Genomic DNA, 14654 nt, shown 5'->3' on the forward strand with positions numbered 1-14654 from the left:
TTCCATTATATTCCCAAAGAAAGAATACTCAATTTTTTTTTTTACCTATAATGGGTAAATATTGGCCAGAGCACACTGCTGGGTTAAAATTGACCCAATGCTGGGTTGTTTTAACCAAACTGATGCATTTTAACCCAGCATGTGTTCTGCCCAATATTTACCCATTATGGGTCAAAAATAACCCAGCCAGGTTTAGAGAGAAATATCCCAATATATCGCAACAGGGTTTTTCTTTACAGTACTGCAACATATTGCATCGCAACACCTGTACGTGACACGTGATGTATCACAAGATTCTCAAGATAATGTATCGCAAGATTCTTCCAGATATACAGCCCTAGTAATTAATATTTAATTATCTCCTTTTAAATTATTTCAACCTTTCAACCCTGTTAGTTAAGTTACTGTAAGATAATAAAAAAAAAAAACAAGTTAATCCATAACTGCAAACAAACAATTTGTCCCAGCTAAGACAGATTGGTCAAATCTGCGTATCTACCAGGTTACTTGCCATTTTATACATACATTTTCATGCTTCAAGAATTCATTAAATTGTATTTTTACATTTATTTTATTTTGATTTTATGTTTCTATCCTGTTACAAGACATACCTTACTAAATCCGTCATACAGGAACCCACAACTATGACACTCACATCTTCAGACATGGCTTAATATCTGAAACAAGTGAACATTTAATGAAACAACAGTACAATCTGATAAATTTACATTATGTTGAATGTCTAACCTTCATTAGTTGTTAATCATTTTTCACAATAAACACACATGTCACAATAAAGACATGCTTCCTGTAATGTGGATAATTATTTCAGCACTGACATTAACACATTAAAATCGTTCATTAATTCAATACCTTGTGTAAAAGCAATGAATGCAGACATAAGAGTGTTAATCTGCTTAAATCTCCCAGCAGGCCACAGGGACTGTGAAAGCATGGCTCCAGGGGACAGCCAATATTTTTCTCACCAAATCTTAAGTTAAGGGCTAAATTATCTTTATACCTAGACTTTCATTAGTAAATGGCTTGAATGGCATCAAATGCATTTTGTTGTTTGTGCATATAGACCTTTAAAGGGATGGTTTACCCAAAATGAAAATCTGTCATCATTTACTCATTGTTATGTTGTTACAAAACTGTCTAAATTTCTTTGTTTTGATAAAGAATAAGAAAGATATTTTGTGGAATGTTTATAACCAAACCATTCATGAGCCCCATTCACTTTCATAGTATTCTTTTCCTACTACGGAAGTAAATAGGGCTCCATAACGGTTTGGTTACAAATATTCCTCAAAATATCTTTCTTCGTGTTCAGCAGAACAAAGAAATCTATACAGAATTGTAACAGCATGAGTAAATGATGTCAGAATCAATAAAGAAGCAAAATTAATTCCGTAAGATCGTATCATTACGACGTAAATTATCACAATGTGTATTTATTTAAAGAATCTTCAGCTGGCTGGCAGGAGCAGCCACTGGCGGGTCACGTGACCCGACAGTGGCTAAGTGGAAGCTGCCATCCCTGCCACTGGCAGCGATTTCTAAAAAGTGATAGTTTAACGTATTTGGAAGTGATAGGCTTTGTCTTTTATTCATTCAGTATGTTTAATGTCTATGCGTGTTAGTTATTTGAATATGGACTTCGATTAAAAGCTATTTTTCATGCCTTCACAACCGGACAAGCAGTACAGCCAGCAGCAGAGTGACAAAGCTCCTAATGTAGCGCCTTTCTGTTCAAAACCGGATTTATTTGCTTTGTCTAATGGTTAGTCAGTCAAATGGCTATTAAGGCTTGTAGTGGAAGCTCCGTGCATATAGATGCTACCCGCCTGCTCCTACCTACATTACTATATCAAACTAAATATTTTTCACAGGCAGCTCAGCAGCCACTGTTGTGGGTGGACCTTTGACGGGCACACTCCTGCTCTCCGCAAGAAAAAAAGAATAAGAGAGCAGGAGGGTGCGCGTCAAAGTCGCGCAAAACAGCTGGTTGTGAATGCATCCAGTACATATCAATTGATTTTAAGCAGCTTAAATGGGATAAATGTTTACAAAATGATGATTGTTTATTGGAAGACATCCATAAGCAGAGTAAAACAATTATATAATTCCTTTTCATAAATATATACACTAGATGTCGCCTTGGGGTTCTAAGCATCCATCAAAAACGCCGCCATCTTGGAACAGGGGTCTTGACATAGAAAGTAGCTAGGTAAAGCTGCTATCTCCGCCTGTACTTCGAATTCATGGACGATGCAAGACTTTTGTGCTGTGTATGGATGTTAGCCCTACTAGCACTATGCATTATAGCTAGAAAAAGTAGATTTTCATAATATCAAAACTTTCATTTTTTCTGGACTCAATGGCCCTCATTTATCAAAAGTGCGTACACCAAAATTCCAGCGTACACCTGGCGTACACCCAAAACCACGGTGACTTTGAGATTTATCAATATGGACGTTGGCGTACTCAAATCTCAAATCCTACGCCTGCTCGGGAGGTGGTGTACGCACATTTTGAGTTAGTGCAGAAATGCGCAAACACTTCCTAAGACCACAAAACGCACTGACAAACTATATGATATATTATGACCCACTGTAAAAAAAAACATAATACTTACAAACTTCAGTGTTTATTTTTATGCAACATGGACTTCAATGTTTAATTTGAGAGACTTTACCAAAGCATTTGATTTGTATGCATATGTATTCCTTCAGTTGAGAGCCTGGGCGCTTTACCTGACGTTTCAGGGCAAAGCATGTGAGCGGAGCGAGCCTTGAGCGGTGCGGTAATATTACCATCAAAGCGCCTTTCTAAAAAGTCCGCTCGCTCAGCACCGCTCGTTGAACCCAGAACGCCCTTTGATGTAAAGTAAAAATCAAAGTTAAGATTGGACAGGAAGAAAACATTAAAAGGAAGTGCGGAGAGACTGTAAAAGTTAGCAAATATTCATCCTGGAATCTGAAGCGGCACATTGCAAGAAAGCACAAGGATGTGCTAAGAAAACATGGTAATAATGCATCAAAAGGTAAGCTAGTTACATACCATTCGATGATAAATAAATAGCTACACATGAATAGGTAAAGTAAAATGTTTGTGTTGAATGGAGCCATAAATCCGATCATGATGACATGCGGACAAAATCATGGCCACGAATTATCTTTTATGCTACATTATGGACACTTCTTTTTCTTATTTAGTCTAAAGTATGGCCATAAATATAAAATTCGTTCCCAATATTCAACAGTTTGTTCCTTGGGATTAATTATTATAATATTTCGTCATTACTATTACAATTATTATTACTTCAAATTATGAATTAGCCTAGTAAAACATGTGGATGTCGTGGAAACAAATTGTTAATTTGAATTATATCCGGAGCTCCGTATGAAACTGGATCTTAGCTAACAAACAACTGTATGTAAATACAGAAAAACACACTATAAAAGTTACTACATCATTTTAAAATATTATTTAAAAAAAACTTAACCGAACCATTAAGCAGACATATAATTTAGATGTAGGCAACAGTAAATAATACTAATAATAATAAATAATTATTATTCTAAATATCAATTAAGCGTCATTAATAATAAAAATAATAATACAAATATTACAAAATGTCATGCAATTATTAATGTGTCTTTAATCCCGCTCTTTAAACTCCCAAATAAAACAATTTTGTTTCTTTCCACTTCCCCGGTTTGTCTTCTTTGCCGTCTTCCATGTGTCAATGTCGTAAAATGAGGGCGTGGGGGAGGTGGAGACTTGCATTTATATGGGCGTGTTATTCTAATGACGATCGTTTTCAGCCGCGGCATTTATGAAGGGCAGATATTGCGTACACCTGAATATCAACGGTACGCACAGTTTCATAAATCAGGCGGTGAGAGGAGTGTACGCATAATCTTACGCCAACATATACGCCCGTTTCTACGCAAGAATGATAAATGAGGGCCAATATGTGTGTTCGATTTCATGCGGCGCTGGGCAGGCCGATCCGCGGCTGATTTGAAGCAGTGCATGCCGGTTAGTAATTTTGTCCGACTTAAGCTGGCGCTGCAGGCACGTGACTGTGTCATATGGTTTTTAAATACCGCGAGAGCGATTCGAGATCAACCGCCTGAGTTAGCCAGCGCAGTTCGCCAAGAGGAGCTGCATGGGCTGTAATGACGACACAGCTGTTTTACGATTGGTCGGATTCACCACATGACAACAATCACGTGTGTTTCATGTTTATCGTCATGAATGCAATTTTCTAGTTTTTCTTTTAGTTAGTTTCAACAGTCAGACATGTATTTAGCATTAAGGGCTGGTTATACTCGCGCTTTGGTCCGCAACGCAAGCCTCCGCGGATCGCGCGCGCGTTTCACCAAACGGACGAGGCGTTTATAGTTAACGCGCTCGCCGTTGCACTTTTTTTTTAACCACCAGGCGGCGACGCGAGCAATAAAGTCAAAAACAAACGCAAAGAAGAGGATAGAAGAAGTCGTCCGCTGGAACAACCCTACTGCTTTTAACATTAGAGTTTGATATATATAAATATGAGAACATGAATAAAACAACAATCTTTTAAATACGTCTTTATTAAACATTATCATTTCATTAACGTTTTTACTAAACAAACAGTACAGACATCTTAAGGTTTATATTTTATTCCTCATCCAGTGGTTCATTCAATACAAATATGAGCCAAACATTCTGAATCATGTAAAATAATTCGTGTTTTAAACTGCAAAGTTTCCATACTTTACTTCCAGAGTGTCAGATAAATATCGCCTCGAGTTCGGTCATTTTCGGATGCGGAGCCGCGCGGAAAGTTACAAAAAATGCCGTGCACAGCGCCACGCGAAATGGGGTCTTGCGCACCCAACGCGCGCGACCCGCCCACTCCGCGTTGACGTCATTTTTGCCGCGCGCACCAACGCGCTCTTGCGGACGCGGCGACCATAAACTAGGCTTTAGGTGTGTTCGACATCGGCTGAGGCTGGATGTAACCGATCAGCGAGATTAAGCCTTGTTTATGGTCGCGCTTTGGTCCTCAACGCTAGCCTCCGCGTATCGCACGCGCGTCTCACCAAACGGACGAGGCGTTTATAGTTAACGCGCTCGCTGTTGCACTATTTTTTGAACCACCAGGCGGCGACGCGAGCAATAAAGTCTAAAACAAACACAAAGAAGAGGATAGAAGAAGTCGTCCGATGGAACAACCCTGGTGCTTTTAACATTAGAGTTTGATATAAATATATAAATATGAGAACATGAATAAAACAACAATCTTTTAAATATGTCTTTATTAAACGTTATCATTTCATTAACGTTTTTTACTAAACAAACAGTACAGACATCTTAAGGTTTGTATTTGATTCCTCATCCATTGGTTCATTCAATACAAATATAAGCCAAACATTCTGAATCATGTAAAAGAATTCGTGTTTTAAACTGCAAAGTTTCCATACTTTACTTCCAGAGTGTCAGATAAATATATACATTGTTTTGCGTGGATTGATCAAAGAGATACGTCACAGGCTTGCCTGCTCTGACAGAATCGCCTCGAGTTCTGTCATTTTCGGATGCGGAGCCGTGCGGAAAGTTACAAAAAATGCCGTGCACAGCGCCACGCGAAATGGGGTCTCGCGCACCCAACGCGCGCGACCGCCCACTCCGCGTTGGCGTCATTTTTGCCGCGCGCACCAACGCGCTCTTGCGGACGCGGCGACCATAAACTAGGCTTTAGCCACGTGCAGGCGGCAAGGATCTGAACAAAACGGAGACGTGAAGTCGGACACGCTGTGGTTCCCGTAGTTTGATGCATTTACGTCAGGCATGGCTGATCACATGGCGTTTGCTTGCTTTATCGCAGTAAACATGATTTGAACGATGTAAACAAAGTTATTTGTAAGATGTAAAAAAGTTAATTATACTCTTTTGAATGTCCATGTATGAGCATGAGTGGAACTGAAGAGGCTTACAGCATCTGTTTTTACAGGAATAAAATTTAACATAAGCATATATTATTTAAATAGCAATATGGGGTCTATGTTTTTTATCCATTTTATTTTGATGAACATGACACAATATAACATCGCGACTACATGAAAATAGCTTTAACTGTTATAAAAATACACATTTGTGAGCATTTGTGGAACTGAGGGCGTGAAAATAAACACAAACACACGTTAATGTTGTCATGTGGTAAATCCGACCAATCGTGAAACAGTTGTGTCGTCATTACAGCCCGTGCAGCTCCTCTTCGGGAAATGCGCTGGCTGATTGATGGCCGTTTCACACAGTATGCGGCAAAATCGCAGTGCCGCTTCAGCTTTTCTTTTGTATTGGAAGCGTTTTGTGCAGCATTTAGTGCAAATGTTTATCTTCAACGGCGCCTGTCATGAAGTACCATGTCCGGAGAAGGAACAGAATTTTGGGTGCACGAGCAAGGCGTGTGGATCAACTCCGCTTCACCTCTGTAACCGCCCCCATTTTGCCGCTTTCCGCACGTCTCCTTTTGAAAAAGAACTAAACCAAGCCCGTAGGCAGGGGGGGTTCGGGTGGTTCGAACGAACCCCCCCTCACTGCCAAAAGGTCCAGAATTTAAGTTGTTTTTTCGCTTGATTATTGTCATCATTGTTTAAATCAAGGCTTGTGACAAATATTCTGGGTTCCTGTTTCAAATTAATTCGATAAATTATTGAAGCTGGACGCATGATTTCTGTCATTTTCTGATGCTCGTTTTATTTGACTCAACGCTCAGCGCTCGCTTGACTTCTGGCTGCGCTGCGCAGACCGATCGGCATGTGACGTCTTAGCACCGCGAGACCGATTCAATAGTAAATGACTCCGTATGCTTTTAAATAGATCTCGCGGTAGTGTGGTGTCACAAGCCAACTGGTCTGAGCTTTATCCCATTAAGTAAGATAAAGTCAAAATTATTCCGAGATGACCAATAAAATCAGACCAGGCATACAGAGGTGCAACACAGGGGTCAGATGCGCAGTTAGTGGAAGTACAAGAAAGATGTAAGTAATCAAACGCTGACTATTATACAGCAGTTTAATGATGTGAAACATGAAACGCACTGATTGTCAAGGTGACAAACATTACTGCAGCTGAGCACATATGGGTGTCCAAATTTAATGCGCTGCTTTAACTCCCTCCAGTAATTCACTTCCCATTATTCAGCGTGTTTATTAACAAAATTCAACGCCACTCTTTAATTCGATAAGATATCTTTTTTACTGTATGATTAGATTCACTTTGTTGTACTGAACTGCTGCGAAGCTTGAACTTGAAAACGCGACGCATCACGTGCGCGGTACAACGCTTCATCCACCGGTAATGCGCGTGCACGGAGTTTAAATGAGCCCATATTCATCTTTTGGCTTAAACATTTTATTGCATTCGGTCTTTAAGCCCAATAAACAGTACCTGTTGAAGTCATTAAAGTTAATTAAACAACAAAAGAAGAGAAAGTCACTCACTGGTCCTGACTGTAACCTATAGTGTTGAGCTCTGCTATTAAAAGTAAGTTTAAGGTTTGTCGTGGAATTTTGATTTTTCTGAACAACTTTTACTAAAGTTACTGCAGTTAACAAGAAGCCTTTTGCTTCATTAACAGACATTAAATCAGATGTGAGAAATTTAAAATTAAGGCTTGCATTATGTTTACATTTTACACAGTTAGTATAATGCATGCAGGCAAGAAGAATATTTATCTAATGTGGGGTAACATGAAGTAATCGTAGATTCATTTATGCTTTTTTTAATAATTACAGTTTTCTTTCATGGGATATGGACCCCCTAAAGTAGTCTCTGCCAACCCATTTATACAATTCTAGTTTCCTGCATTACTGATGTTGTATTTAAGCATATCAAGTGTATAATAAGTGTGTGCATATTTTGAATTCATTAAAAAAACTAATTATTGATGGCCTTCAGATAATTCACTAAAATGATCCTATATTCAGTAAGCCTATGTTTACTTTACTGACAGCCCATTGTGCCCAGGATGGTAAAATAATTATTACAATGCATTCCTATAATGACCAACACAAATCTTCTGCATACTGACATGGTTTGAAATCTATATACACAAAACCATGTGTTATTTGATTCTTTGGTTTTCTGATGTTTTTTGAAATTCATATATGTAGAGCAGAGAAATATTTTTTTCCTAGGGTGCATGCCCTAGAAAAATACATATATGGACCTCGGTATTTTTAAAATCCTGCGTATGGTCCTGCTTAAAATTAAATACAAAAGGAGTTGAAAAACTGCAAAAAAGGTCCACTTTTTGAAAAAAAGAACCCCCCCTTTCAATAGGCTGGCTACGGACCTGTAAACACTCGCGGTTGCCGTGTACCGTGTGAAACGGCCATCAGGCGGCTGATCTCGAATCGCTCTTTAAAACCATGTGACTCACGTTCCTGCAGCGCAAGCTCAAGTCGGACAAAATTACTAACCGACATGCACTGCTTCAAGTCACCCGCCGCGCCGCGTGAAGTACAAACACACCTCAGGACAGCGCCAGCCAGTGGCAGTGTCAGGTCACGTGACCCGCCAGTGGCTGCTCCTGCCAGCCATCTGAAGATTGAACCCCTACAGGATTTAAATCTACTGTATAATCTAATGGAAAAGATTACATGACAGATCAAAAATAGTTTAAGTGTAGTGTACTGATGGAAATCCAAGATTGCTTATTATTGTTTTAAATCTAGGGCATAACAAGAAAATGTGATTAAAGTTTACTGTTGTGTTGAAAGAGCATTTGTTAAAAGTCTGCTGAATCTTTGCATCGTGTCGCTTACAGGCATGTTACGTCAAAATGAATAGAAATTTGTAATGATTTGGTGTGTATATATAGCAATTTACACCTTACCTATTTCCACACTGATTCTCAGAGTTAAAGCTCACGTCTGCTCAGTGCTCACAGCAAAGAAACCCATGTGACAAGCGAACAGTTTCAGCTGTTCCCGTTTTTTCCTGTCTTTTAACATGTAATTTATTCTTTTAGTTTTTGAAGTATACTTACTGACCAGAAAATTATGTGACATCTGTTTTATTTTAAAAGTACTACGGAACTGGTAATTTACAAATATATGTAATAATGCTCTTGTAAAAGGAATCAGGATTATTTACCGGCAACCATAAACAGGACCCCAAAAACAACAACACAGGAAGTGGGATAATGTGTTCACTGTGAAGATTTGTGATTATAACTTATATAAAGGTACTGAAAACCGCAACTATCCATTTGCTAATTGTAAGAAAGAAACACTTCAACAAAGAGTTGATAACGAAAAATTATGATACTAACAGGAGTCTTCCACAATCTTGGATTAGCATTAGCACGTACATTAGCATAACACCAAAACGAACGAAACATTTCACAAACTGTTACACTATTTAAATGGTTCCCCTAGTAAATGAATCTAGTTACGCGTTGTTTTATGTGCCTTTTACACAGCTTAATTTGATTGGTATCGATTCTTTATTTAATTTCATTTTGTTACCCGTTTAAATAAGACTTGATTATTCGTGATTGTACTAACTTAGTTTCTATTTGATGAATTTCGAAACACCACACTAATTCACACTAAAATCTATGAATGTCATTGCATTAGGGGTTTGCAAACTTTTCATTTTGTGACCCACTTAAATATAGTCTATCATATGACCCACCAATATATTTTTAAATAGAAATATGAAGAATTTATTACACTTGCATTGTCATTTACTTACAAATGACTTTGAAAAAGAATTATGTCATTTTATTAACGAATTGTAAGTTTTAACTGCAGTATCCAAAATCCTTATGGTAACATTCTATATTATCAAAATCATTGCCATTTGTTGCACTATTTTTGTGTATCATTCACTGCTGCAGCCAAGCGACTTTGTGCGACCTAAGTTACCTTATCCCAATATGCGACCCACAACTGAATCACGACCAAACCAAGTGGCACAATCACCTTTTTGGGAAAAACTATTTTAAAGCAGTAGATGTACTACAAATATTTATAGTTTATGTGGGTGTACATTACACTTATATTTAACTAAAAAAAAAAAACATTTAACATATTAAAGCATATACCTTAAATGACTATGATACATTGATAAAACATTTTATTATCATAATTTTTAGTTATGGTAACAAAAATCAGGAATCTCACACTCATTCCGTTTTGCATGGGGCAGTTAGAATATTGATAGATTTATAAAAGAGTTATATTGTGTAGACCCTATGACAAATTTAGAATAAAATGGATAGTAATGGATGTACTGTTAAAAATTTCTGTAGAAATTACTGTATTATTGGCAGCAGTTTGCCAGTAACTTACTGTAGATTTAAATGTATATTATTTACTGACAACAGTTTGTTTAAAGATCAATGAACATTAAACAATAACAAGACTTCATCTTTACAGGAAGAAAACAATTACAAGTACACTTTATGCACAGCAGTTCTGGGAACAAAAATCAGAAAAAAAACAAATAGGTTGATGAGGATTTCTGGTTCCTAGAATACTTTGCATAAATGTAAAATTTTATTCTGTAAATCTGTAAAGACAAAGACTTGTTAATGTTTGATATTAATTTTTCTTTGAAAAACTGTTGCCAATAAGTTAGATAAATATAAATCTACAGTAAGTTACTGACAAACTGCTATATAGCTACAGCAATTGTTGTACAGTGTGGGCCCTACTGTTTGGTGTACACATAATGCATGGCATAAGCCTTGCACCACAACTATTGGTACTGTGTATGCCATTGCATTAATTGAAGTAGAGTCTTTTTCCTTTGCTGCTCTAACAATAATTGTTATATAATTGTTTAAATGCTATAATTGGGTCCCCAATGCTTCTATCAACTTAGAAAATGTGAAAAAGAACAACCCAGTAACTTAATTTTGGGAAACCATTCTCTGCAAGCATGTGAAAAAATACTTCATTGAAATCTGGCTCCCCTTGTGATGTCAGAAGGTAACCGAGGTTAGGATAGTAACCGGAGACATTTTTGCCAAATAAATATTCTACATATTCTTTTTAACATTAATTCTCTTATAGTATGTTATGTTATCACATTATCAGATCACAACCCTGACTGAAGATGAACAGCCTCTCTCCAGAGGTGGCACTGGGTCGGATTTCTCCTGAGCTGAGGCCTTTACTCTTTACTGTGGTACGTAATGGACGGGTTGGTTTGGACTCCTCTAACTGTCTCCGGATTACTGATATTAAGAGTGGGTGAGTGTGGTATAAGCTACTATACAAAATATATTTGGATAATATGATATTTGTAAGTTATATATGTGACAGATCAATTAAAATAGCCTACTTTTAAATTAGACAAGTCAAGTCAAAGTTTATTTATATAGCACAGATTTAACACAACTGTAGTTGATTCAAAGAAAGGGCTTTACAGTAAATCAGTTAAAAAACGAAAGAAACAGAAAGGAAGAGAAAACAAGAATGGGGATAAAATAAAATATCAAAACAATCAGACAAAGTTGTATATACATAATGAGAAGCGCCAACTATATAAAAATAGTGTACATATATACACACACATACATACACACACACATACACACACACACACACACACACACACACACACACACACACACACACACCAGTAGTAACAACATAAACAAGCGGCTGTCGCGGTCTGCACGTAACTTCCGGTAAACTCCGCTAATAATAAATAACAACAAAGTACTTTAAATGTAGTTTATTTATATAACAAGCACAAAAAACAACACATAGATTACCTAGGAAACCAAAACATTTGTTATTTTCGATGAGGCATTTGTTCAAGAGATCAGTTTAGCAACTAGTCAGACCATTAAAAAAATGAAACCGGAAGTAATGTTCGGATACAGACATGTATCACGTGCGTCCGATGAAACGTCTATACATACCCAAACATCATTCCAATACTAAAGTGTAAAAATAAGTCTTAAAACTGGTTTTAAAAACATCCAGTGATGGAGAGGTCCTAATACTCAAATGTCCGGTTACCTTTTGATTTGCAGCAAGATCGGGGGACATATAAATGTGACTGATTACAAGATCTTAATGACCTCACAGCTGCTTAATAAGATCAGAAATATAATCCGGGGCCATGTTGTGCATTTTATGTGCCTATCAAATTGGAATGAGGGTCAAAATAAACACCAAGATTTTTTTCGGAATTATGCAGGTAACCTAACTTGTGTTTTAACTGAGTTGTCAGTAGCAGCAGGACCCAGAAGAAGCACTTCGGTTTTATTCATTTAGTTGTAGTGAGTTGCTTGTTATCCAGGACTTAATTTAAACATGAAAACAGTCGTTGCCTATTTTGATTGTAAGATATAGTTGAAGGTCGTAAGCGTTACAATGATAGTTTACATTAAATTTCTGAAATTAAATTTCTCTCACACAGCTGCTACTGTACAGAAGAAGGGACTGTACAAAATTGTTTAATGTGGAAAATATTGTAGGTCACAACATAAAAAGTCTCTTTCACACAGTAATTTCAGTAAATTACCATGAATTTACCAGAATGACTTTACCAGTAAATACAAAAATGTGCTGTTCACACATGCAACAACATTACAGCTGTTTCTCGATATGCGTTCTTGTCTGTGCTTGTGTTCTTGTGGACTTGTGAAGCGTCATCAGTCGCGGCCCAAGTACTGTTCCCAAGTTCACATCACATCCCCAGATGTGTTCTTGATCCGCCTCTTTTATCGAGTATGCATCAGGAGGTGACTCATGTGGACTTATGAGTGTGGACTTATGACAGCAAGTATCCCAGAATGCATGTTGCATCAACGGCAATGGAGCTAAAAACCTGTACAAAATATTATTCTTTCTGTGCCATAAAATGTCATTTTAAGAGCTGGTAATAGAGCTGAACGATTAATCTAAATAATGATCACCATCTCGATTCAAGCTCATTCCTAACTCATAATGATTCTTCTGTCTATTAAACCACAGCAATCATCATGTAAAGGGGGATTTTTAAACAATGGGTTGCAATGACAATTCGTCATTGGTTCACTCACAAGCTTCTGCACGATCGCAATCTGATTTATAGGTTTTAAACAGCTTTTTTCAATCATTTTATTTCTGCATTGTATATTCAAAATATTTAAATTATCACAGAAGTTTTGGGATAATAGTTTTAATCTTAACACTGATGTTTACGATCTATGGCAAACTTCTTTCATCCAATAATAAAACATCTTTATTAGTGAGTCATGGGATCTTTTAGAAATATAAAAAATTAAAACCTTTTAAACACGGTGACCTTCATATTAAAACTAAAAGATCGTGATTGATTGAGAAAGATTTTTTTTAGAATTGTGCAGCCCTACTGATAAGTCGAGAATATAGATGTATAAACTTCAAATCTGTAGTCAGTTGGTAAAGATAGTGCCCATATAAAAATTTTCTCTGGCTATTTTGGCTATGTGAGTTCAGGTGATCAGTGGGTGGTCAGCACCGTGTACACCGCAGAGGGCAACCCAGTACAATAGTAAATAAACGTTCGCTTGCATTGCATTCTTAACTAGAACGCACTGACATCATCATAAATGAATTAAACTCATACATTAGCATTAAATATCTTTGCTGCATTCTTTCCAGGAAAGACAAGGGCTTTCTCGCGCTGGCATCAGCAGAGCATTGTATTGTCCATGTTGCCCTTAAAGGCAGGATAGGCAGGAATTATCTAAAAAAACTTTTTTACAAATATGTTTAAACTGTCTTTATATATCAATACATAAGTAAAATGTAAGTACTCTGAAAAAGAGAGTATAAAAATCGAGTGTCTGTAGAACTCTCACCACTGTTTTAAACACAGCTCATTTTTCCATTCACTCCACCCCTCCCTTCTGGGTTTCTTCTAAAGCCACGCCCCAAAACACATGAACGCACGACACCGACAGCTTTGCTGGGAGAAGGATTTACCTCAGACGAGCGGAGAGGAAGGAGCGCGGTGCATGTAACAACATCATGATGTCACAATCACATGTAATAATACACCTAACTTTATCACTATAAATATAAACAGATAGGATGCCTTTTAGTACTCACTATTAAGCCAGTGTAGGGATGTTAACAATTAATCGATCTTCGATTAATTGTCGATAAGAATTAAATCGATAAAACTTAACGATTGTCGAAAAAGCAAGCACGTGTGTCCGGCGCCTGCGCAAAGCACATACACAGCTGGTGAAAAAACTAACCAAGCGCAAAGAAGTTAAACTAGACATGATCACAATGATGCTCGATGCCAAACACACACTTGGGCTTTTTGTCCTCATTCGAGACGAGGCTGGCTGCTAACGTAACAAAATTGCATCCGCAGAGGATCTGAGAGGGTCCGATGCCGAAAATCTAAACACAGCTAGGATACTGAAAGCAAAGACCCTCTTCAGGGAAGCCTGCAAGATTAGCATAGCAGCGCTGCTAACGCTGCTTTACACAGGGAAGGCGTCCAGAAGCCGTTTTTAATAAACAGATTAAAATGTAAAACTTATATTCTGGCAAGAAACTGTTAAATGTAAACTGTAACTGACTGTCGTTACACTCTGAACTCCCGCAACATATATCATTGATCATCATCATGACTGGCTGAGGCGCTAC

At 37.5% G+C, this 14654-nt stretch overlaps 2 protein-coding genes across 6 annotated transcripts in view; one reads left to right on the plus strand and one right to left on the minus strand.

The window, feature by feature from the left end:
• Nucleotides 1-8982, minus strand: part of LOC129417252 (ribokinase) — an 88805-nt gene extending 79823 nt beyond the window's left edge. For 2 of the 4 annotated variants that reach the window (XR_008635702.2, XM_055171798.2), the window contains exons 1-2: nt 8897-8978; nt 612-677 (exon numbers count right to left, since the gene is read on the minus strand). Coding sequence is in view for 3 of the 4 variants with exons in the window: in XM_055171798.2 (XP_055027773.2) it covers nt 612-667 (56 nt within the window). In the remaining variant the exon portion in view is untranslated. Of the gene's footprint in view, nt 1-611; nt 678-8896 lie in introns of all 4 variants that reach the window. The other 2 variants (XM_055171799.2, XM_055171797.2) reach the window with 1 other exon arrangement.
• A 112-nt stretch (nt 8983-9094) lies between these two features.
• LOC129417250 (BRISC and BRCA1-A complex member 2) overlaps nt 9095-14654 on the plus strand; it is a 205963-nt gene continuing 200403 nt past the window's right edge. Inside the window, exons 1-2 of one of the 2 annotated variants that reach the window (XM_055171795.2) lie at nt 9095-9247; nt 11109-11264. In XM_055171795.2, coding sequence (XP_055027770.1) covers nt 11128-11264 — 137 coding nt within the window. In that variant the 5' untranslated portion in view covers nt 9095-9247; nt 11109-11127. Of the gene's footprint in view, nt 9248-11084; nt 11265-14654 lie in introns of both variants that reach the window. The other variant, XM_055171796.2, reaches the window with a different exon arrangement.

Source organism: Misgurnus anguillicaudatus, unplaced genomic scaffold (assembly GCF_027580225.2).
Source record: "Misgurnus anguillicaudatus unplaced genomic scaffold, ASM2758022v2 HiC_scaffold_28, whole genome shotgun sequence".
NCBI classification, from domain to species: Eukaryota; Metazoa; Chordata; class Actinopteri; order Cypriniformes; family Cobitidae; genus Misgurnus; species Misgurnus anguillicaudatus.